Here is a 24212-nt window from a genome sequence, read left to right on the forward strand (position 1 = left end):
CAAAGGTTTTTAATGAAAGAAGGTACCCATTCAACATAAATCTGCAATAACGCCAAAGTGCATAGACTCCATGATTGAAATCGTGTCATGAGGAGGCTGCAAAATCTGCCACCATGAACAAGATCAAGGGATCTTATTTACAGTAATGACCAGTCATGGGTGCTCTGTAAAGCATGTAGAAACCATGAGCTTTCCTCTCCTGTATTCTGATAATAAGAGTTTAACAGTCCCCAAAAAGCACAAGGCACACCAGAAGGGGAGAAAGGGTTTAAACCAAAAAAGGGCTGGGATATATTTCATGTCCTGGGTATCATGGTAGGCACAGGATTTGGCTGTTGTGCTGGTATTTCCACACCTATTCCATAGAATTTGCTAATCCTCAAGACATTTATATGCACAAGAGTTTGTGCTCTTTTGTGGTGAGGATATCATTAACCATTGACTGGATTCAGTTCTCCAGGCCCTGAGAACATTTGAATTCCAGGCAGTCTTTGTTTGACGTTCTCTCTGCTCCCACCAACACAAAACAAATCTAGCTAATGCAAATATGATAATCTTTCAGGCAGCGGGTTTAAAGGGTGCACATATAATTAAGCCACTTTTCTATTTGGATTTGCAGTAGCTCCATCGACTTCTTGTTTATACATTTATCGTTGTGTAAACATATATTTTGAAATGTGTGGCATGAGATTTTTGAGTCAAGTGTTTTTCCTTGGGTCTTCATAAGTTTGTGTGGAATTAAATCTGTCTTTCTCTCCCCTTTTCCCCTCTTCATATTCTAATACAAGCAAAGGAAAAGACAGGTATCTGATCCAGTAGCTTCTGACATTGTTCCCAGCCACCCACTGCAAAGAGATGCTAAGGGAGGTTTTCTTTGGCAGATAAGGTTAGCAGAAATCAGTTGGTCAGGAACAGCACCCCAGCCTCCATTGCTGTGGTGCCCTTGCCCTGCCATCCAGTGCATCTTTCCTGGCTTCTTTGAGATAGCCATTTCCTGCTCCAGGGCTGCTGCAGAACTCTTTATCTCTGGCTTCAAGCTTCCCCATCGTCTCTTACAGCTCTGCTCTGGAGTCCCCGATCCTGCTCTGCCATGCTACTTGCACCACAGCTGGCTCAGCCAGAACTCACTCCTCCTACATCCTATCTCAAACCTTTGTCAAGCTCATCCCCTCCAGGCCAGCTTGACGCTTCAAGGTTCACACAAAGGCATTGCTATGCCACATCTGTCTAAACACAGTCTCATCCCTAGTGTCTCTCACAGGAGCAACCTGCATCACCCCCAGGGACCCTTTTATCCCAGCCTGTCCCTCCTCCAACAGGTTTGTTGACCTGTTCCTGCCCATACGATCTCCTTGTTCTTCAAGCCCCATGAAAGCCACTCCTCTTTCCATCTCATCTTTATTCTCTGTCCTTTGAATCATACACTGCAGCTCCTACCATGGGTTTCTGTGACACCTTGCAGCCTAGCCAGATCCTGGCAGCACTTCACTGACTACCTGTCTCTGCTTCAGAAGCCAGAAATACTCTCTCCAAATACTTGCATTCTAGAGATCTTCCCTGAGTACCTCCTGTTCTATTTCACAGCAGGAGAAAGGCTTACGTGTCCCAGTGACATAGCTCATCTTGTTAATGATATTTCTGCTCACAACAAACCTTATTTCCTTCATCTTTGTACCAGCCTGGCTGTGACAGCACCAGCACTGACCCCTTGGATATCTATACGCACTGGGGGATGTTTTGTGACATTTGAAGGGTACCCAGAGCTAAAGGAAAGTTCTGTGAGGGGTAAGGCTGAAGGGAAGGGTTATGTCTGAGGGCCTTTTCCAGTGCCTTTCCTGTCAGCACCCTTTCTCCTCCCCAGCAAGCCCATTGTGTCTCGGTTCTGATGGGTTTCAACCCTCTTCTTCTCCTCACCCACCAGTAAGAGCCATTCAGCACAGGGCAGATAGCCCAACAGCCCACTGCTGGTGAGCCATTTGTCTTTACCCTTACAACTACTTCACAATGCAGAAGTTGACCTGCAACTTGCCCAGCCCTGGAAGAGGCAGTGACAGCCTTCCTCTGCCACTTTCCTCTTTTCCCAGACCACAAAAGGATCTGACCGGTTCCACTCCTCACTTCTGGTGGCCTTCACCAACAAGACCAACTTTTCAATAGACAACCACTGAGGGAGGACCTATCAGTTAACAGGTCTCTTCTGGGATTTTCCCACCCTTTCCCCTCTCCATCCCACTGCCCCCTTACCTGAGGTTGGTGTCATGGGAGCGGCAGCCAGCCCGTTCATGTTCAGGGCTGCCATTTGCTGCATCTGGGCTGCAGCAAAGGCTGCCATGGGGTTCAGGTAGCCGCCCTGCGCCACTGACGCCATGATCGCGGCTTGCTGCTGCATCAGCTGGAACAAAGAGAGAGAGCAGGGAAAAAACATCACGCGGTCACCGGTAAGATGGACCATGGCACCGGCACCAGCATGGGGACCAGGGCAGGGTGCGAGGCAGACTCTTATGAGACGCCAGCTCAGCATGCCTGTGGTACACCACAGCCTTGGCCTTCCTTCCTGATACAGGAACTGGAGGCAAAGTGCATCTTTGCATCTTGGCATCTTTATACTCCCCATCTCTGTTATGTGTTGCCCAGTGTGGAGGTTTCCCATGAACCGGACTCAATCTTATGAGTCCATAGTACTTCCCTGAGAAAAGCAGAGAAATGCCTTTATATGATCTTGAGCAAAGAGGTTTGGTGGCTTGAGTTAAAGCTCTAGGAAAGCACTGGGGATGATGATGGAAGACCAGTCTATGCTGAGTGATGGGGAGAAGAGATGGTTTCTCCAGAGCAACAAGCTTAGCTAGATCTGTGGGGGAAGCTTGATTTGTTTCCATCTGTCAGTGACAAAAATAGTTTTCTCATATGTTGCTGGGAAGTCTTTAGAGGGCACTGGACAAAACCATAACCAAACCTTCCAACAACGTTACAGCACCTATTTCCAGCACAACCAAGCAGAGAATCCTGGAAGAGCTGCTCAAGAGAATGGAGCTCTCCTACTTTAGCAAGATTAACACTGTTGGAAAGTTGGAAAATCCTTTCCTTGTGGTTTTGATCTGGGATGACTTCCCCAATTATTTTAATTTTTCCAGAAAGTAGTCAAAATGCTGCCTTTTTTTTAGGGCAGATAGACAGAAATAACGAACCCAGGCTATATTTGTTTGAATGGAAGGATGATGAATGGTTATGCATGCTGGAAATGATTCTTACATTAAAACCAGACTTTGCTATCATTAGCTTACTCTCTGAACCTAGTACATAAGTCAGTGCAGTTCATGTGTACAGAATGGTTGACGTGGGCTTGTAAAATGCTCCCGGTGTGAAGCAGACAGAAGCTGCCTCTTGTGTTCCTCCCTGGTGCTATAGGAAAACCCAAATGAAGTAAGTCTGAGTCCATATACAAACTCTACTAGTGACCCATAGTGGATCCTTAGAGAAAGTGTGCAGGAAAGAGGATCAGTAGACAGGAAAGTCTCTGTTAATTTCCAAGTCTCTGGTAATGCATGACTTGATGATAATCATGGAGAAGGAAAGTTTTTCTGCAGTGATTTTAGAAATGACTTGTGGCAGTGTTGGGTTAACGGTTGGACTTGGTGGTATCAGAGGTCTTTTCCAACCTAAGTGATTCTGTAATTCTATGATTCTATGTCTCTGCTATCTCCAGAATTGTAGTAACTGTTTTTGTGCTCTCTGTGGTTTCACTCTCTCCCATCAGGAAATCATCCTCTGATGCTGTTGTTTAAGCACACAGGACGTGCTTCTCAGCTTTAAACAGCCCTCAAAAGCCATGAGAAGGAACAAACTGTTCCCTACTGTTCGCTTTAATGTTGAAATATTATCTAGATTAGCTGTTCATACACATACACACTAAAACAAATCCTTGAAATCACTGTGCTTCTTCTAACGCTGAAACTTTCCTTATCACCATCGGTAAAGAGACCAAACTAAAGGATGCTCTGCCACTCATCTGCAGTATAATTCTGCACAGGTTGTGTAAACCTGTCTTGGTTTCTTCTGTGATATAACAGGACACAGGATACCTGCTTCCCCACCGAGGAGTGTTCAGATCTACAGATGGAAAGTGCTATACTAGAGCTGAGTACTATTATTTTTTGAAGCCTAATACAGATCGGTGGCAAGGTGGTGGCTTTCCCTTTGATTGTTAATTACCCTTTTTTATTATACCCTGCATAAGACACTTTCACATTTTAATTAGTGATATCCTGTTCTTTGTAATTACTGATGGAGTGATTAGACAATCTTTTCTATTATAGCACAATGCTGATTCCCATTAAAGAGTACATTTGTTTCTAGGCATCATTTGCGTTTATTCTCCAGAGGAGTCAATGAGCAGGTGATTTTAGCAAGTATGCCAATGCAGGTGAATAAGAAAGGGAGAATTCATCCATTTTTAGTACCGGCTTGACTCCAGTGTTGGGGGTCTGGACTCGTACCTCAGTTTCTCTGCTGGGTATCTTCATTTGGGGACAGCTGAAGAAATAAACAGCTGGTTGCAGGAATGGTAGCTTGTAGCAGAAATGATAGCCTATAGGAACTGTTCAGAGCTGCTGATCAAAGAAACATGTTTCTGAGATGGACACACTTGCAAGGGCTGGGAACAGCCCAGTCTGGTCTTTGTTGACTTTTGTTTGTGCTTCTCCAAGCTGACTAGAGTTGCATGAACAAACCCACCACAGTCCATGGAGTGACATGTGGTTGGTCATGTGTGTGCTGTGGTCAGTCTTGCTGTCACATAACAGCTGGGTATTAGTACCACAAACCTCCTAAAACAGGCAGGAGACTATTGTTTTGTCATTTCCCACCACAAGATTTAGTAAACTAAATACACATGAGGTTTTCTCTGAGCTGGACACCTATTATGGTTGATGTGATAATGGGCAAAGGATTCTAGGCCAAAACTCATCTTTCCCTTTTGTACGCTAAGGCCTCTGGGGATATGAATTGCAGCTTTGTTTCTCTCTAGCGATAGTATGTGGAGCTCCAAGTGATCAGTTCTAATGCACATGGCAGCACAGTCAGATGAAATCATTCCTACCCTTTACCTGGCCCTCAGCAGATACTTTTGGACTTTGTTTCCCAACCATTTAAAACAAAATTGTTAATCCTCTTTTTTTTTGTTTATGTTTCATATGTGCTGCAAGGGAAACAGGGCTCTATCTAAAAGATAGCACATTGCCAATAGGATTATAAATGATTGTGGTGCTCTAAAGACAATCTCCATTTCGCACTAGGAAATCACATGTGATATTATTGATGGCTTATGCAACTTCTCCTCCTCCTCATGGATATCTCTAAACTGTTCATAGTTAACTCCACAACAGAAGATGCTCCCCCTGGTTTGCAAACCAGGTAACCTGAATATGTGACTTCTTGTGCGTTCAGAAGGCTTATAAATTTGCACTGAAAGATGCATGCTTGTAGAATATACCTTGGCTACATGCATGCTCCTTTTTGTAGTGTAATGTCATTCATGCAGTTCTGCCACAGATCTTCAGAAAGAAGAACATATTTTCTCTCTTCTTATGGGAAGAACTAGATAATCCTCATCTCATGATTAGTGCTGAAGGTGCAGGGTCTGCAGTCTAAAGCCTGGTGAGTTTTGGTGAAATAGTCACTTAAAACTGGTTGAAATCCCACAGAGACTGACTTAGGAACTTGGAGGAAAGAAGTTTAGCTTGGTGTTAAAAAGCTAGTGAAGTTAAAATAAGAACCTAACCTGTGATTTGGAAAACAAGATTCAGTTGCTTCTGCTACAGCCACCCCATTTCTGTCATGCTTAGTGCTCTGGGTTGGTGCACTCCAAGATGCCCTGGAGACCTGGCAAACAAACCCTTTGGCATGTTGAAATGAGCTGGAGCCCTACACTTTATGACCCAGAGGATGTACACCCCTCTGCAGCCTTCGGAGCAAGCCCTTGGGGTAAGCCAGTGTGTCCTCCAGAGCTGGAAGGATTATGTCATCCCATACCTGAACATAGCTATGTACCCCAGTTAACTGGTCTTGCTTCTCTGTCTCAGAGAGGACTCAAAAGATGTACTAAACATGTCTGGATATCTCAACCTTTGACAGTACTGCCACGCTTTTGCAGTCACGTTTCCCATTCATACCTTTCCTAATGGGGTAGAGAAGGGAGGTCCTACCCAGCCCAACAGCTGATGACCACAGCTTGGCCAAGTGCAGCAGTATCACTGAGATGGGAAGACAGGGACTTGGTCACCTTGAAAGAAACTGTCAGGATAGAGCTACCTCCTTCTCCCCCCAAGGTGTTTCTCAGCAAATTTGCAAAAGGAAGGCAAGTCACCAGTGTCCCTTATAAAACCTCCAGGCATTCCCTATAAAAGTCACCCCACTCCTTCCCCAGCTCCCCCTGAAGACAAATGCCCCATCCACTCTCCTTTTACTTTGAAAGAGGCCCAATGTATGGTCCCAGCTAATAAAGCTGTAGAAAGTGAGGCACTGACCCCACTGGAGGCAAATCAATAGCAGCAGGGCCCCTGGGTATTGTGTTCTTTAAAATATGCCATTTGAAATGCAGATTTCCCCTGCCTGGGCTGGGGCCACAAAGCACTAATCAGAAAGGCAGCAGCCTTATTATCTCAGACTGGTCCAAGGGGATAGAAAGGAGCTTTTCAGCTTCCTAAGCTGAAAGGATGTATTTCCTTTTGCTTCTCTTACTTCCTTAGCATGATCTATACCTCAGCATCAAGAGCTTTTTCCCACCCAGTTTCAAAGATTCATTCCCTCTTTCCTCCAACCTGGACTTTACTACTTCTCAAATATTTAACTTCTCAGGAGACAAAGAGGTTTTAACAAACTTGTTCATGCCGATGGACAGCTCCTCAAGAGCTAAAAACCTGCAGTCCCCATCCTAATGACAGAGAAATGATGGAGCAGCTGGGGAAGCACTGATAAGGCCATCCAAAACATGCAAAGGGGTAGTAGTCATGGACTGTCAACAGAGAGAGATGGGAGGATTTACCTCACACACTTTTTTGCTACCTCAGGTTGATGTGGTTAAACTTCAGGCATCTCTGTCACCAGTGAGTAGATAGATACCTCCAACAGGCTTATCCACTCTATCCTAGCATGGAAGATTAAGACAAAAACCAGAAAGGAGTGAAGTTTTGCAGAAGAGCTGTACCAATGCAAAAGCTTGCTGATGTACAGCTCCTCCACATCTTGCATCAGGACAGATGCAGGCCTGACTCCGATGAGCATCAGCTGAGGAACACCAGTGTTGCATTAAGCATAAAACACAAACGTGGCACTTACTGCCAGTTTTCCTCCCACAAGTGGTCTCTAAGTGGCCACTGGGAGTCTAGTGGTGTGGGGTGGGGGCATGTGAGGACTCCACATGTGGTGGCTGCCACACAAGGAATATCCTTTTCTCACACGAGGAATAGTTATATGGAGAGACGAAGAAACCATCTCAAAGCCCAAAACTCCTGCTAGAAATAGGACAAGGATGTTACTGCTTGTTTTCCCCGGCCCCCAAAAGAACTGCATGTGAAACTGAAGAAAGAGAAGAGGAGAAAGAAGGATCATTTCTGATGATCCTTTCGAAATAGCACGATCATTACCCTTGCAGAAAGCTTACTCTGAATGAGCTGATGTCCTTCTCATTTCTTGAGCATTATTTTCTATCCTTGTCTATTATATAATGTTTTTCTTTGACTTTTCATATTCTTCATTCAGTAATAATAACAAAAATAATAACAACGTCCCACACTTCCCACTTCTAACAATTTCTATAACCACTTAGCTAATTAACCCTCACGGAATCCCAGCTATAGAAAGAGGTAAGTAAGTGATCAGTCAAGTAGTAAAAGGACTCATATTTGATAAAATCACCAAACTGATGGATTTATGTCTGTTTTACTTAACTGCCCATTGGGAAATATAACCAAAAATACCTCCCAAACCTTCAAGCAAACAGAAGATATTCTGTAAAAAAGTTGTAATGGTTTTTCAGATTTTTTTTTAATGTCTTTGGGAAACAGAATTTTCTGCATTAAAAATAATGTTTAAAGTTAATATTTTTTAAAAAAGCTAAACAAATGAGGAACACATGGATTCATGTGTCTTAGTGTCTTTCTGAAGCCTGATACACAATAGTTTGGATTTCTAAGTCCCTGAGAACTCTGGAAAAATATAAAAAGCTATGAAAAAAATAAAAGGTATAAAAAACCTAAATCTGAGTGTTCATTATTTCTGAATTACGAGGGAGCTGACAATCAGAAATATGGTATCAGCCCTGCTGCAAAGTATTATGGCTTCAAAATAACTTCCTCTTCTGGAACAGATCAGAACAAGTGATTTGCATAACCAGTAGTATACTGTCCCATTTTGGTCATTTAAATATAATAGCTATTATATGCAGAAGACATATTGAGTAAATTTTCCCTGATTTCATAGGGCTAGCTGGATATTTTTAAGTATCTTTCCAAAATAATTTCACAGTATGAATTGAAAAAATATTGGAAGAAGCGATTCCTCCCTTCAGCTTTAGCAGAAATATCCTTTCATCTCCACAGGAGCTGGGACAGGGAGGCAGAGGGGGGCACTGGGGCTTTATGGTCAGCATGGTGGTTGCTTCTGCCCTAGCTTCCCAAGGCGACCACTTAGGATGATGAGTGAGAGCTTTCTTGTGCTGGATGCTCCCGTATTTGTTGCAGTTATTGTCTACAGTTCACAAACTGCAGCCGTTTGTACTTTTTCAGTGAGCGGATTTACTGATGGGAAAGGACTTGCTCCAGGCCAGAGAGCAAATGTTACCACTGCCTATGTACCCATCTGTCCGTTTTTACTCACTACCTCTATGCCTGTCCCCTGCTGCAGGATGCAATCAGTCCACAGCTGGAATGTGGCCAGAAGACCATGGATAACACTCCCACCCCATTTTTTATGCAAACTTGATTTATGACTTTGATCTTATTTTAAATAATTTAAAAATTAAATAATTTATACAGTATCTGTCACTTTCCAAGGCTCCTTCCTTTGTTCTTGCTTTGCTCTTCTGCACTTTCCTATCTTCCCAACCCTTTTTGATCTGTGCACATTTTCTTTTCTGCATGGTGGGGCAGCAGTGGCATGAGGCAGCAGCTAACTACTTGACACTTTCTTCATAGAAAGAAGACCTGCAAGAAGTTTTGCCACTGTTGCTTATTTGGGCCAGGACTATACTATCACTATTCATAATCTGGATTGATTTTTATGGCCTGTGATTTTGGCCCTGGCCACCCCACTTACCAGGGTCTAAGAAGATGTGCTGCTTTGAGCTGGAGTGTGTGGCTCCAGGTTCATCCTCTACTGGCAGCAAATCAAGGGTAGTACCACTTAACATCAGTCTCCTTCTATCCAGGCTGTGTTCAGATCTATACCTCAAGCTGGCTGTAACTGAGACTGCAGAAACAGCTATCAATACCCAGCTGAAGTACATCCACAGCAACCTGACAACAAAAAGGGTTGGTGACCTGTATATGTGTGAACCAAAATAAATAATAGCCCACTAAAAGGGGAAGTTAAATGACTATGGGAAAATAGTGCTGAAAAGAAAAAAAAAACACTAAACCAATCCAAAAACCCTGAAACAAATTAGTATAGGGGCTCTGGGAGCTTTAGGGAGCCATGAAACCTGACTTGCCTTAAGCTGCATACAAAATAGGTGAGGTGGGTCTGATGTGACTTTCTGTGTCACCGAAAGAGCACATGGAGTTGGTGCCAAGCTCTGTCTGGTGTGCTTGCAGGTGGCACATGAGGAGGGGAGGCAAAACCACACACTGAGGAGAGCTCCCTTTGCTTCCCGACTTTTGTTTTACCTCTGGATCTGAGGCCATATGGCTGCTGAACCTAAGGACTCTTTGCTTAGCTGATGTGATGCCGCTGCTGCTCTCAAGGTTAAAGTTGCTCAAGCTGAGGTTGAGTGGCTTGGCAGCGAGCAGCAGCAGGGAATGAACTGTGACACGGCCATTTGCTGAGCTGCAAAGGAGGTAACTTAAAGAGGAGCTGGGGCCCAAAGCAGGCCTGGTGGCAACACTAACAACTATCAGTCAAACACTGATGGATGGAGACCCTTGCCACCCCTCAGTGCTGCTGTTGGTTTGCAAATCCATGGCTGCCCACCAGTCTCTCAAACAGCTCCACTATGTGGGTTTCTGCTGCACTAGTTGATGCATGAAGACCTTTTTCCAGGAGCTAATCCAGTGCTGGTGATGTGCGTTATGCCTCTCTGGGGGAGAGTCAACAAGAAAATGCTGCCTATGGGACTTGGCAGCCTTCTCCATGGGGACGGACCATTAGAAACTCTCATGGGATTGCTTGAGATCTCTTACACAGAGACATCAGTCAAGCTTAGGCTGCAGCGGGATACCTGGGAGGACAGGTTATGAGTACAAATCAGTGCCTCATGCTAGTCTTGGCCTTACTACTAAGCACTGAGGCAGTTCCTAAACTTGTGTCACCGCCATACCACATGGAGAGACAGCACAAGAGAGAGCTGTGTCCCTGAGGGAGAAGGGGAAATAAATAAATCTGATCACCAGCTTTATTTGAACATGAGGAAATGAAACCATGGGGTCAAACAATTCACCCAAGGTCACACAAGTTGCTGGTGGCAGTGACATCAGCTGTCATCACTGCCCTGCTCTTGACGTTTCACCTTCCCTCCTCTTGACTTGCCTTAGCTCTTCAACTTCAGTTCAGGCTGAATAAAACTGCCCCCCCCTTCTCCGTTCCCTTATCGATCCCTCCATCTCCTGCTGGCATTTGTGAGGTGCCAATCACCCTGATATCTAAGAGCCAGCAGTCCAGGGTGGATTAATCGGGACCGAGGGAACGTCACAGACCACGGCACTGCCTTCCTTCTCTTTTGTGTGAGACTGTGAGATGAAGCAGATAGAGAGGCTGATTGAGAGACAGCATCTGAGCACGCTCTGGGTGCACAGGCACCACACGGAAATGTGATCCCATCATTTAGACAGCTCTGAAGTCCCCAGGGTAATTGATGTCACCAGCTTGTCATATCCAATGGGTCAAGATCTAAAACTTATTCTTTCTTCCTTATTAGCATATTTACCAGAAGACAAAAAAAAAGGAGGGTGGGTCCCATTCTGCTTTCACAGAAATGAGTAGAAAAAATATTCATTAGTTTCCAGTGGAGTGAAAGCAGACCCAGGAACTGCTTTCACTCTTCCTTCAGCAATAAATCCTCACTCAAGCACCTACCCTCATAATGTCCTGTGCTACCTGGTGAGAAATAGATGGAGGGTGTAAAGGTGCAGGCTGCATCCTCTTTTATATCAGTATTACACTAGGTTGGCAATTAGAAGAATTACTCTTGATTAAAAATAATGCAAAAAGGTTTTGGACCGGAACATCAGGACAGTGGTGCTTTTACCACTCTCCTGATCAGTGCCTGTAGTGTAACACTGGAGCCACATCTCCTGCCTGACAAACTGTAGATATTTGTCCTGAGCTGCCTGTGGTTTGAACCCTGCTAGTTCCTTTGTAACATGGGGGCACAGATGCTGCATCCCTCTGCCAGGCTGCTGGCCACTGACCTGGGCTCAGCTGTGATTTACTCTCTCTTATCCTCTTCCTGCAGCTTTCTCTGGCTGGGAGGACCGTTAGAACAGCCAGGCTGGAGAGGGACAGCTCTTCTATCATGTGAGGAGGGGAGCAGAGGACAAAGGAAGAGGTAAAGTCCTTGTGAACAAAAATAAAGAAGGCAAAATGAAAGGAAAAATAGAATTTGTCTAGTAGGGAGAGAATAAAGTGCAGAATAGCACCAGGAGGTGCAGGTGGGAGAAGAACGGGAACTTCTGTGGAGATCTATGGCATGTCCTCAGGACTCTACATAGCACATTCAAGGGTTGGGTTGTACAAAGTGTTCAGTGAGGCACAGGACACTCAGCCAAGGCCCTCAAGTTAAAACCAGATCATGCGGATGTGACGGGAAATCTATGCTGCCAACACAACAGAAAGAAATATGTAGGCAGGAAAGCAGAGCCTTGCAGTCAGTGCACTGGAAGGGAGCACAGGTACACTGGAGTGTGATTCCTGGGCTGGCCCTAAGGCAAGGCATGTGGTCTCTGTCATTCAGGAAGGTGTCACTCTGGAAAATGGGATTAATGGCATTTCCCTCCTGCACACAAATCTAGCAGAGTACAAGAGGGACACATGACTCACTGTCACTGCCTGCAAATCTGCTCCAGAGAAGGCAGCCAAAGTCACCTGGCAGTGTTGTGTCTGCCGGATGCAGAGATCACCGCTACTTTCGTCTTCAGACAGTTCTGACATAGGGCAAAGAACTAAGACAAGCTGAATCCAGTCCTATTTTATCCAAATCTTCAAAGGCTAGTTGTGTTTGGATTTGACAGCAATGGCTTATGCCCCATAGGAAGCAACTTGCATAGGTTTTCACATGATCACAGGGTGGTTACAGCTAGAATTACCTATTGCACCTCTGAGACTTGTCTTCAAGATGCCCTTATCTAGCCTTGATGGCATGATGGCAGTTTTCTCCCATCATGTAACCAATTTAAAGGAGAAATCTCTGTCTCCTCTGCTCAGTTGTTCCTCTGCTCCTGTGCTTTTGTGCAGTTCTAGGTGCTATTCATAGAATCACAGAATCATAGAATCATAGAAATCTCTGTCTCCTCTGCTCAGCTGTTCCTCTTCTCCTGTGCTTTTGTGCAGTTCTAGGTGCTATTCATAGAATCATAGCATTGTTTTGGTTGGAAAGGACCTTAAGATCATTCATGGACAGGGACACCTTCCACTGGACCAGGTTGCTCCAAGTCTAGCCCAACCTGGCCTTGGACGATGCCACGGGTGGGGCATAACTTCCTCAGGCAAACTGTGTCAGCGTCCCACCGTTCCCGTGAACATGCACAGAGCCAATGTCTATACTTACTGCCTGTGCATAGGCGCCATATGCTCCAAACTGGATGGCCATGGGGTTGAACATGCCCATTTGTCCTGCCATTTGCTGCATGCGTCTCATTGTACGCTCCTTGTCCGTATCTGCAAACTTCACCACCAGGCTTGAAGAGGCTCCCTGCAGGACATGAAAAAAAAAGAGACACGCAAGGGAATTAGCTTGGTACACACCCATGCTTATGTCTGACACAGATTTAGTAGCATGGGATCCAGCTGAGGCTTAACTTTTCCATGCAACCTCTCAGGACTTTTGTATTTGACCTTTGCAATAGGCTGAGAGCATCAGGAAGTAAAGGACCCTGGAGTGTAAATAACTGAGGCCAGAAGCCTGGCTCCTAGTTTCCTCCAAAATTTGAGTTTCCAGGTTGTCATTAATATTCTCTCTGCAGAAGTTGTTTCCTTATTCATTCAATCTATAGACAACCTTTTGGACCAGCAGGCTGTCTTTACTAGAGAATCTGGACTCAGTGCAGAAAAATGTAGGAGCTTTTGCTGAATAAATGTTAGGATTTGAGAACTGATCTATTTTGATGGAATATGTTAGCTCAATGCATGCCAGACCCCTTGAGCTGGATCACCCCTTCATATTGGTGTGTCTTGAAACCCTGATGTCCAATGAGAAATCTGTACCCCTTGGAGACAAGATTCAGTACCCTGAACAGAGTGTACGTCTCATCAGGAAGCAGCATTTCTTCAGCACTGTTAAACTAGAAGAGGAAAAATAGTACCTGGTGGACCTGAGTTTCTTTTCCATAAACAGTAAGAAATAGAGGCTACCACAAAAGAGCCCACATTTAATGCTAAATGTTTCCAGGAGAGCTTTACAATGTTCGGGTTATGTCTGCAGTCAACAGAGGTGGAGAACTACAGATGATCATCAGACTTCAGAAGTCTGTGAAAAATATAGACCTTTTGGGAATGAAAGAAATCTCTGTTTTCCCCCAAATGAGATGAAAGGTCAATAAGTGCAACTCCAGAATTTCTCAGAGGAGGCTGAAATGGGAAGAAACAGATCTGCTTAGGAAGGAAGGCACCAGCTTCATGGGTTGGCTGATTCCCCATAGTGCATTCTCCCTGGGGAAGTGGGGTGCAAGGGCGGGGGGATGCGGCAGCAGCCCCGACAGCAGTCAGACAGTTGCCTTTGGAGCTGGGCTGTCACCGACCCTGGGGAGATGGGCAGGTGAGCTGTCAAGAGACTGACAAAGAGCAGCCGAAATTACTGTGCTCCCATGGTGCGCATCCCTTTTGACACGGTGATGGAAATACAGTCAGTGGGGAAATTGCCAGCTCAGCCTCCGGCTGTGGTGGTAAAGGAAGACCAGGTCCATGCTAGAGGAGCTGGTCTGTTGTGGGGCCCTTGTTTTTCTAATGGAGGTGAGATTGCACAGGAGGAGTGTTATTAACTGGCTCACATACACCCCGATGTATCTGTAACCAGAAAAACGTCTCAGTGAAAGCAGAGCTGCTCTCCTACAAATTGGGAATAGCACAGTAAACCACAGCTATGGTTGTACATATATATAAGTCCAAGCTATGCATATTCAATAGCCTCTCCAGATCCTCAGTTATGAATAAAGACTTAAGGAATTAACTTGCTTAAAAAACCCACCCCAAAACAATCTAAGGCTATACAATGAGCAATGTTCCACTGGATTAGCAGGCTGTTCTGGTAGGAAGTGATTTTCATTGGCAAAGAATCTTTTTGACCTGTTTGTCTCTCTGTAATAAATCTATAACCCACTCAAAAAATCTGGTGAAGAGCAAGCGGCTGAAAGAAGTGCTTCAGGAAAACAAAGGGATGGAGAGATGAATGCTCTATTCAGTGGTGGAAAACAGTCCACAGAAGGTATTATAGGAGAAAAACAGAAAGAGGGTGAGGGGAAGAGAAAAAAAAAAAACCCAAATGCTTAGCTAAAATTTTCCTGCATTTCATCTAAAGGCTGGCCAACTTGTAATTTTTTTTTAAATCACATGATGTAGTTATTGATCCTTCCCCAAATCACACTCTTAATTGCAGCTCATCGACAAATGAATATTTTAATGCATACATTTCCTGCTAATTATCACCTGGACCAGTCTTTAATTAGATTTCAGCACTCATTTAATTAACCCTGATCCAAGAGACTGTTTGGTAACCTGAATCTAATGATTTAAACCTATTTGCAGCTGTATTGGAGGGAGGCACTGGTCCCCAGCAGATTCAGCTGCTCAGAGCTGCTGTTGTTGCAGAGCAGAGGCTGCATTATGGTGGGCACAATGCGGCATGGAGGATTTTGAAACTGAATAGACTGAGTGGGTATTCATCTCTGCAAATGGGTTTTGAAGAAGTGACCTGCTCTAGTTAGCAGGACTGAAAAGTGTATACAAGTTAGTGTTTTCTTCCCTTCCCTTTTCTTTCTGTCTCTATTTGCCTTAGAAGTCTTAGAGAACTGCCTCAGGAAATTGCTGTTTTCTCACACTGTTGAAAATCAAGATATTACTATAGATGGCATCATGAAAACACGGGTAACTGCCACATGAAGTTCTTGCCCCTGGAGTGTTCTTCCCTCCTGATGTGAGTCACAGTGACTGCACAGCAGCCATTTGACCTGATGGGATCGAGGACTGCTTCTCATGAGATGTTTCTGCTGGGTTGCCTGTCGCAGCAGGACTTCAGACCTCTTTGAACATCACTGTCATATACACAGGGCAGAAAGGCCATTAGCAAATAGAAGAAAGTTAGAGGCCACACTACAAAGAAAGAGGAGAAAAATGATGTGTTTTTAAGAGTTCTCTGCAATGACATGTGCAAGTAAGCACTTAGAGGTATGTATCCAGTAGAGATGCTGCACTGCACTTGAATATGAAGACTGACCTTGGGATTGACACTTTCTGTATGTAGTTCCTCATGTGTATCCTTCTCATGTGGCCCAAAGTAAATCAGGCAGTAAACTCTATCAGATCACCCAGTTCAGGATTTTTAGCAGAGGAGCCAAACAGTGCTGTTTACCTGCAGCAGAACAAGACTACTTTCTACTCCAGTGACTGCTACTAATCCACTGGATAGCATTAGAAATAGCCCAGAGTGGGCCAGATTTTCTATGGGGAGAAAACTGCAGAGCCGTTCATCGGAACTATTTATTGTTTCTGTAAGCAGTTAAACCATGGTGTAAATCAGCCGCTGTCTGCTGACAAAGGCAACAGGTCTTGTCTGCTCAGTCATTTACTAGTAATACATAATCTCCCTTTTGCTCTTGCTGGTTGTTAGACTGGACCTTATATTTTGCCAACCCCCAAGAGAGTCACAGTGGGTAAGTCAATAATGTTTTAAAATGTACTTTGAGATTTCTGTGTTAATTCTGCATTTTATTGAAGGAAGGACCTATTTATTTCTTTACCCTGCAGATCTACAGTTAAAAAAGAGTATCACGAAAGTGAGCATTCCTGCAGGTGCCCTTGCAATAGGTTATTTGGAATTGGCATTTATCTCCTTTCCCATCAAATCAACTTCCTTTTTCAAGTGCTTTGATATCTACTGATGAAAAGAATAATATAAGGGCTAAGTATTATTACGCTTTCCCTATTCTCTCTTGGGCCAGCAAGTCTACTTAACACAACTATCTCGCTTCCCGTCCCACTCCCATGTGCAGTAATGAATTGCTCCCCTTAGTCAGCAGCGTCACGTGTTCTCTAGGCTGGCAGGGCGAGGGAAAAGATGGAGGAAAAATCACTCTGCGCCACATTCACTTTGTAATCCCTAATCAGAGTCCTCTGTGGGAAAAACTAATTTCCCAGCCTGTCTTGATGTGTGAAATAAAGTCATTCTTGAAAACGGGAGCTTGACAGGTCGCTTGTGAAATTTCATATTCAACTAAAAATAAAATATCCATCCATTGATATTTAATTTAAAGGCGAAGGAAAACAAATATTTTGCCTGGTTGTTGGGACTGTTTCCCATTAGTTATGACCTTCCAAATGGAGTGTATACACAAATTAAGCAAAAGCTTTTCAGGAGACCAAATATTACTGCATGGCCTCAGGGAAAGTTGTTTCTCTCTAGAATACTATTCATAGGAAAAGTTTTGTGAAGATGTTTCCTTGCAAAACATATGAATTGTCTTTTCCTGTCACCCCTTTAAGTTTCCTCTGACTCAGTAGGCTACTGATCTCTACAAATTGTTACGCATCTTTTTCTTGCTAAATGGCTGAGTCTGGGCCTAATTCTACAAAGCCATTAAACCATGTTTCACTTTAAGCCTAGTGAAAGTCCCACTGGAGGTAAGCATACAGTTAAGTACTGTACTTATGCTTACCTATGGAGGTAAGCATACAGTTAAGAACTTTACTGAAAGGGTGCCTCTGTCATACAGGTGTACTTTTATACCTTGGTTATCTCAAATGGAGCCAGTTACAGGTTTTGGGCCAAAAATACTTTTTAAAGAAGCTTACTATGTTAAAGGTTCAACGAATGAAACTATTGAATATAAGAGATCTGAAGGTGCAGATCCTGTTAAATACTTTCCAAAATGTCAGCCATACACACCAGCTAAAACACTTAAGTGGATAGGTGCTGCTGGATGCTTCTCATTGGGGCAATCAGACTACCTTCCTAGGTGTCACCACCTGAATGGGATTGCTTGTGGTGGAAATTTTGCCTTAGGACTCCCTTTGCAACTGCAAAATGGAGTTGAGAGGATGCTGACCTTCGACAAGCTGTTCAGGGTAGCATTTCCACACAGGGATCCTTGATATTACGGCCTTAAAGCCAGAGGAGAATTTCTTTGCTTTGGGCTCTGTCAGATCAGGCTATTTGGTGTGATGTGCCCTAAGTCTGAAAACAAAACTAGGTATTTTTTCTGAAATGCCCGTGTAGCTCTACTGAAAATAGGGCTGCTGAATTAACCAGTGGGGGGCTGACCCCAATCTGGGATTTCAGACAAGTGCAAAACAAACTACCGTCCAATTAAAACTGTAGAGCAGAGGGAATTTTAGCTAGGTAGAAATGTAATTACCCATGCTGGAAGATGGCCAGAAGAACAGTATAACATCCCTCTCCTCTTATGAAATATGCTATGTTTTTCTGTACTCATGGCTTCAATTTTGTGTCTCACCTGAAAGATGAGTACAATAGCAATCACTAGGAGCTATTACCCCTGTACAGTCCTGAGAGCTGGTTTAGACACACTTGAGTTGAGAGTAGCAGAGACAGAACAGCGAAAGGAAGTCTTCATCCAGGGCTGGAGTGACAGACCCTTTGATAATGCTGCTCCCTTAGTAGAGGGTGTTCTTCATGAAATGTGTAAGCAGAGAAAGTTGCTGCTGGTACTTCCCTTCAGAAGTCTCTGGAGCTGTAACTTATTTGGAGCAGAAGCTTGATTCAGGTTTTATTTGCCCATACACTACTTAGCAGGTGTCTCTCCTCTCTGAGCTAAAGTTATTGCATTCCACAGGGCAATAGAATCATTGACTCTGGATGGCGTCATACCTAGTTCTAATTAGAAAGAACTCAATATGTAACCTGGGTATTAGTATGCCCCTCAAATCAAAGCTAGACATTCAAACAACCTAAACTTCAAAGCAGAGTTCCTCAAGCAGCTCTGCATTTTCCAGCTCAGTCTATGGATGATAAAAGTCCTCACAGAATCATTCGCCCTCCTTAATGTGTTATGAAATTGAAAATGTTGTTATACCAATAGACTGGAAATTCTTACCTGCTATTTAGGAATATGAAAGCAATAAATAATTCTTTTGTGTCTGTTTGGAGAAAAACTTACAATCCATAATTAAAAAAAAAATGTTACAGGTTTCCCTTATGCAATAGTAGTAACATGGGTGGAAGATAAGGTGCGTTCAGTCCTGTATTTACTAAAAATATACTTCCCTTTAAAATATTCTTACAGCAGTGAATGATGGCTGAAATAATTTTATTTTTATAAATTACTATTACTATTGAGAAAATGTTTGGTGGCTGCAGCATAGAGCCCCATGAAAGCTAGTATCTACTTGATCTCTCTTTCTAGTTAAATAGGCAAGGATGAAAATAGGAGAATTGGAATCATTTCAGAGCCATAAAGTGAATTGTATATTGTCACAGCAAGGAAACATCACAATCAGGTATGGAGCCCCTGATACTTCAGGGCACTGCTCTCATGAGCTTCACTCTTCCTTAGCAGTTCAGAATGAGATGAAAAACCTAAGATGACTTGGAAAGAAACAGATGTTGAGAAAGGGCTGGCAAGCTGGGCAGATACATTTCAACGGTGCATGTGACATAAAGGAACATTTTAGCAGCACTGTGTTCCAAACATGCTGCATATGACTTGTCATCCCAGACCGCTGTCATGCTCTATGACGTGGTGTAAAGTGTGTTTCCTGATTGGCATAATAAGGAGTGTTTGAATTTTTGCAGCATATTTAAACTGAAGATCTCCTAGCGCTGCACAGCGAATTAAAGGTTCATTAATGGATAAATGATTCTGCCTGCAGCATGGTATCACTCATGCTTTAGTGCGGTGAAGCAGGTGGTCAGCTGAAGCTGTAAGATACTCTAAACTCAGCAAAGCTTTGCCGGTTTTGGTGGAGCAAGAAGCTGGTTTATGTTGAAGGATCTGCCCTTACTGTATTCCACTGCACCAAGACTGAAATGTGTCTCCTTGCTCCTAGCTAAGACTTTTCCGTGAGCACCACACAGACCTTGGGGATGGGAAGTCAAGCATATTCACCTACCTGATTTCACTTGCCAGGGGATATCTGAGGCAAAGATATGAGTGTCTGGTAGGTGAATTTGTGGACTGTGGACTTCACTGTGGACTTCAACTGAGGGTATTCTCTGAAAGCTGATCTTAATACTTGTAATTTCAAAACTTGTTTTGACTTTTGCAAAACTCATTTTGATAATCACTTAATGTTGTCTGTATTCCAGATAGGGGTAGCAATCTACCCATTACTGAGGTCTCTCTGTTTTCCTTACAATATGTGTTATCAATCCAGACCACACATCTGAGGAAGGCTGGGAAGGAATTGATTAAAAGGAAACAAGCTGAAGCATCCAGACCGATTTAATGTTGGTACAGAGCCCACTTAAATCAAAGGAAAGATCTTTGGAGCAAAATACGGACGAAGGGAAGAGAGGGCAAGAAAGAAGCCCCTCCAAAGCAAGCAGAGCAGTAAAGACCTAATGCTGACGTCCTCATTGCTCTCTGTGCTGGGAAAAGCATGTCCCTGTTAGATTGAGTGAGTAGTGATGCCCAGTGAAGGGTAATGCCCTCCAGTAGGGCTGGAACCCTCCTGCACTCCTGCTAGGCTGGGACTGGTTTATGAATCCCAGGCTTATCAATGTCTCTGCTATCACAAAAAGGTCAGTTCTTGTGAATTATTCTAGCCCCTGCAAGTCCTAATCTTATCCAAATGAGATGAGTGTTGAGTGCAGTGAGTCTTGCAGCTGCTGCTGGTACCAGTACTTGGGCAATGCTTGGCAATGTCACTGTGCTGCTCCCACTTTCTCCTGTCCACCTCCATAACTATTGATTTAGTTCCCAACTTCCCTTGGACTCCTAAAGAGACATTACAGTGCCAATTAAATCCTTTTGTCTAGACTGAGGCCATATGCCTCATAAACAGTTATCCCTCTTATCCCATTTGGAGGCAATGAATGCTGCAGTTCAGGGGGAGCAAGGAAGCCCTTGGAAGACAGCAAGTGAAGCTTGTCACATCCCAATGGTCTCTTTGCTATCCTGCTGGATGCCTGTGTGGCTATGATGTTGTGGCTTGAGAATTAAAGAGCATCTTTGGCGCCAGTATGATTCATACCCCCTGTCAGGCAGCCAGGCTGCCTGTATTTCTGTTCTGGGACCCTGAGACATGTGATTTATTAGTTCATTTATGCAACAAGGGAAGAGGCAGGGAACATGGTCTTATGATTTTTTTAATGGAAAGAATTAAGGGAAATTGGGTAACCCCAGGAAACTGCTGGCTCAAATGTGCTAGAACCTGCCATCTTGGTGGCAGCAGTTGGGTAGGATGGCCTATGAGCCTTAGTCCCCTTCCATCCAGAACCCACTGACCAAAGGAAAACAAGGCTGAGCTATCAAGAGCCATTGGATTTTGGTGGAAGAAATTATTTCAAATTAACATCTAGATATTCACATCCATAGCTTCTTTCATCCCAAAGCGTGAAAGAATAACTCATGGCTTTCTAAATAGTGTTTAGGCAGCATATTCAGAAGGAGGTGGAAGGAGGGCCAGTTCTGCTGCTGCTGCTGAGCTAAGAATGGGTTCCTGATGTATTATTTTTTGATAGAAGGAATGTGTGTGCTGTGCCTTAGTCTGAGTTAAGCCAGTCTGTGTGTTACACAAAGGCATTGCATGGAGTTCAGAAGATCAACAGTGAAGAAAAAAAAAGGGTCTGAATTGTCATCTCTATTCTCCTCCATTAGTTTCTCCAACATCAACAATGTAAAACAAGGCCTCAGCCTTCTGCGTTAATTTGAGCAGACAGATGTGCATTGATGATATTCCACTGAGCCTTAGACTTTATGACTTTGGGCAAGTAACTTTAGGGCAAAGTCAGCTGTAAGGCATGAAGGGCAATTAGATGCTGGGCTCTAATCAACTTTCACCCAGAACTACCTTTGAAAATCCTCCCTTTATGTTTCTGTGATCATGTAAAACTGAATTCTCATGACTTTCCTATTTCTATTTACCCTGACAGCCTGAGGGGGTAAGTGACTCTATCTCTCTACTGACTGTCACAAGGAGGCCTTTATTAACTGAGAACTTGCACCCATGCTGGAACCTCAGTGAGAGTAAATGTTGTTGGTTAATTTGTACTCTGAATCATGGTTCTTTTAATGGTTATCTGTTTGTATTACTGGTTTGTCTAAGTTTCTGTTGATGTTACCTGGATATTTTGAAGACAACCATGGGAAGAGAGGTGATAGACTGGTGGCTTCATGTTTGACGTCCTACATTTTCTAGATTTAAGTAAATACTAAGATTTAGATGCTCAAGTATTCACTGGTTATTATTTATCTAGTGAGATTAGGAATAAGAATTGCTGTGACTTTGGTTACCAACTGCATAAATATACTGATTGTGTGTAAGACCAGTTCGCTCCCAGACATTGTGTTGTTGCTTCTTTTGCTTATCTCTTGTGTCTTGTCCCTTAGAGACACACTTGGATGACCTAATTGCCACCATTTGGGGCATCTGTTTTAAACCATCAATTAGTTTAGACAGACGTGTCTCTCTGAGCTCCTAGTCTCTCTCCATTCAGTTTAAGAGAAGTATAGATGGTAAGACTATGGGCAACCCAGAAGTTTTATACTTTGACCAATAATTTGATGTAATTCAGCAAGGTTAGTCCTGGCCTTTAGCTGGTAAGCTCCTGAGTCTGGGAACTTTCCTGTAAGAGGTTTGCATGGTGCTTAGCACACAGTAGTTCCATGTAAGATCAACAGTAACCACTGAACACTACTGTTTCCAACAGTAGTAGGGTGAGAAGAAATCCCTTTCTAAGAGGGTGAAGAGCATGTTTGTGTTGAGGTGAGACCTGCAAACATGAAGCTGTGGCTCCACACATCCGGCTCACAGATTTTGTTGACTTCCTGAAGATGTGTCTTGCTGCAAGTGGAATATGCTGCAAGTTTTGAACTGGACTCGAACTTCCCCAACTTTGTGGAAATAACAAACCTTTCTCGCGAGCACTAAAGGCTGCCATGAGCCTGAAGGGAGAATGGGAGTGTGCAGCTGGATGTGCATGCATATTTGTGAAGAACGGAGGAGAGACAAGGAAAGTTTCTCCTATGAAAGAAATGATCTAATTTAAAGCAAGTCCCTCATGGGAAGAGCTGTGACAGAGGCTGCTCTGTTCCTGTTAATTTTCACAGTGCAGCTGTCAGCGGGTCTGTAAATAGTACTCCGCGAAGCCAACACTTCCTATCCACACATCAACCATTCAATTAACAGAAGAACAGAAGAAGGAAATAAAGTGCACCACAGCCTTCTATCACGGCTTTGATGTTTCCCAGCAATTTATGAAAGTGTACACAAATCTAATTACAAGCCCCACTGCTTCCCATTTACATGGAGCTCCTCAAGTTCAGAGCTGTTTATATCAAAATAATTGTTAAAAATACCTCAGCTGATCCATGCCATTGTGGCCCCCCACTCACCGGAGCTGCCACGCTGCTCCTCTCAGGGAGTTTCTGCCGACTCAGCGCTTTGGTGCCAGCCTGCGTGCATCGTAACAGCCGCTTCCCACCGCTCCGCAAGCAAGACGCCCAGGATACAACTTCATCATGCCCACAAAGGCCTGTTTTCCTTCTTTCCTCCACCTGCTCAGAGCTCCTTCTGCAGGCTCTTACTGCTTCCCCTCCCATCCCTAATTCACCTAGATGCTCCTCTGCTGTGTCGACAGGGGGTGAGAACAGCTGCTCAACCAAGTTCTGCGATGAGACTGTGTCTGAAAGCAGCTTTGTGGTGCTTTGCAAAGTTGTAACTGCACCATAGCAATGCACAGCAATAATAACAGCAGTCACAAATGAGAGCTGGGGCTGCTTCCTTTGCCAGGGTGACTGAATGCTCAAGCCAGGAACATGAGAACTGGTGCCCCTATTGCCATTAGTTTGAAAGAGGGCCACTGCACATGATGTTCTGACCATGACACTTGTTTCCTGGGGTAACTTTTTTGATCATTGCATATTTAAGTTATTCGCACCTGGTAAACAGGTGAAAAAACTCCTCTAGCTTAATTAATAGCAAAACTTTCTGATGGTATGAGAGGGTAGATAGTGCATTGTATAAGGCAAGAAAAGAATCCTTTCATCTGACTATAATCAAATTTCTCTGGGTATTTTAGTGCTAGTCATAATTCCGAAGAACATGGTGGGTAGAGGCTGAAAGTCAACCTTGTTCAAAGTGTTGTGTCGTTCATACTCTCTTAATTAATAAAAAAATATTAGATACAACAATTAGAGATCTAATCAGTTTGTAGCCTAAGAACACTGAGCCGTAATTGCATAATTTGATAGAGGCGGTCCCTGAACAGAGGCTTGAAGTTGGTTTTGTCATTTGTGTTGATAAGAGCTGCACAGAAAAATGTTGAGATGAAAACCCCCAAGTTGACAAAGTTTTGGGTTGCAGACTTTTTTTTTTTAAGTTCAGCTAAGTGGAATCTTTCTCTGAAAAGCAGACATCTGTTCAGTGCCTGTATCCAAGTCCTGCATTTCCCTTTC

At 43.7% G+C, this 24212-nt stretch overlaps 1 protein-coding gene across 21 annotated transcripts in view; it reads right to left on the reverse strand.

The window, feature by feature from the left end:
- The window catches only part of CELF4 (CUGBP Elav-like family member 4), a 749745-nt gene that overhangs the window by 111508 nt on the left and 614025 nt on the right, over window positions 1-24212 (reverse strand). For all 21 annotated transcript variants that reach the window (XR_009963147.1, XM_062610323.1, XM_062610325.1 and 18 more), the window contains exons 6-7: window positions 12974-13117; window positions 2245-2392 (exon numbers count right to left, since the gene is read on the reverse strand). Coding sequence is in view for 20 of the 21 variants with exons in the window: in XM_062610323.1 (XP_062466307.1) it covers window positions 2245-2392; window positions 12974-13117 (292 nt within the window). In the remaining variant the exon portion in view is untranslated. The remainder of the gene's footprint in view (window positions 1-2244; window positions 2393-12973; window positions 13118-24212) is intronic.

The sequence above is a fragment of the Pezoporus occidentalis genome, unplaced genomic scaffold, assembly GCF_034315485.1.
Source record: "Pezoporus occidentalis ecotype Australia unplaced genomic scaffold, CSIRO_AGI_Poc_V1 ctg146, whole genome shotgun sequence".
NCBI lineage: Eukaryota > Metazoa > Chordata > Aves > Psittaciformes > Psittacidae > Pezoporus > Pezoporus occidentalis.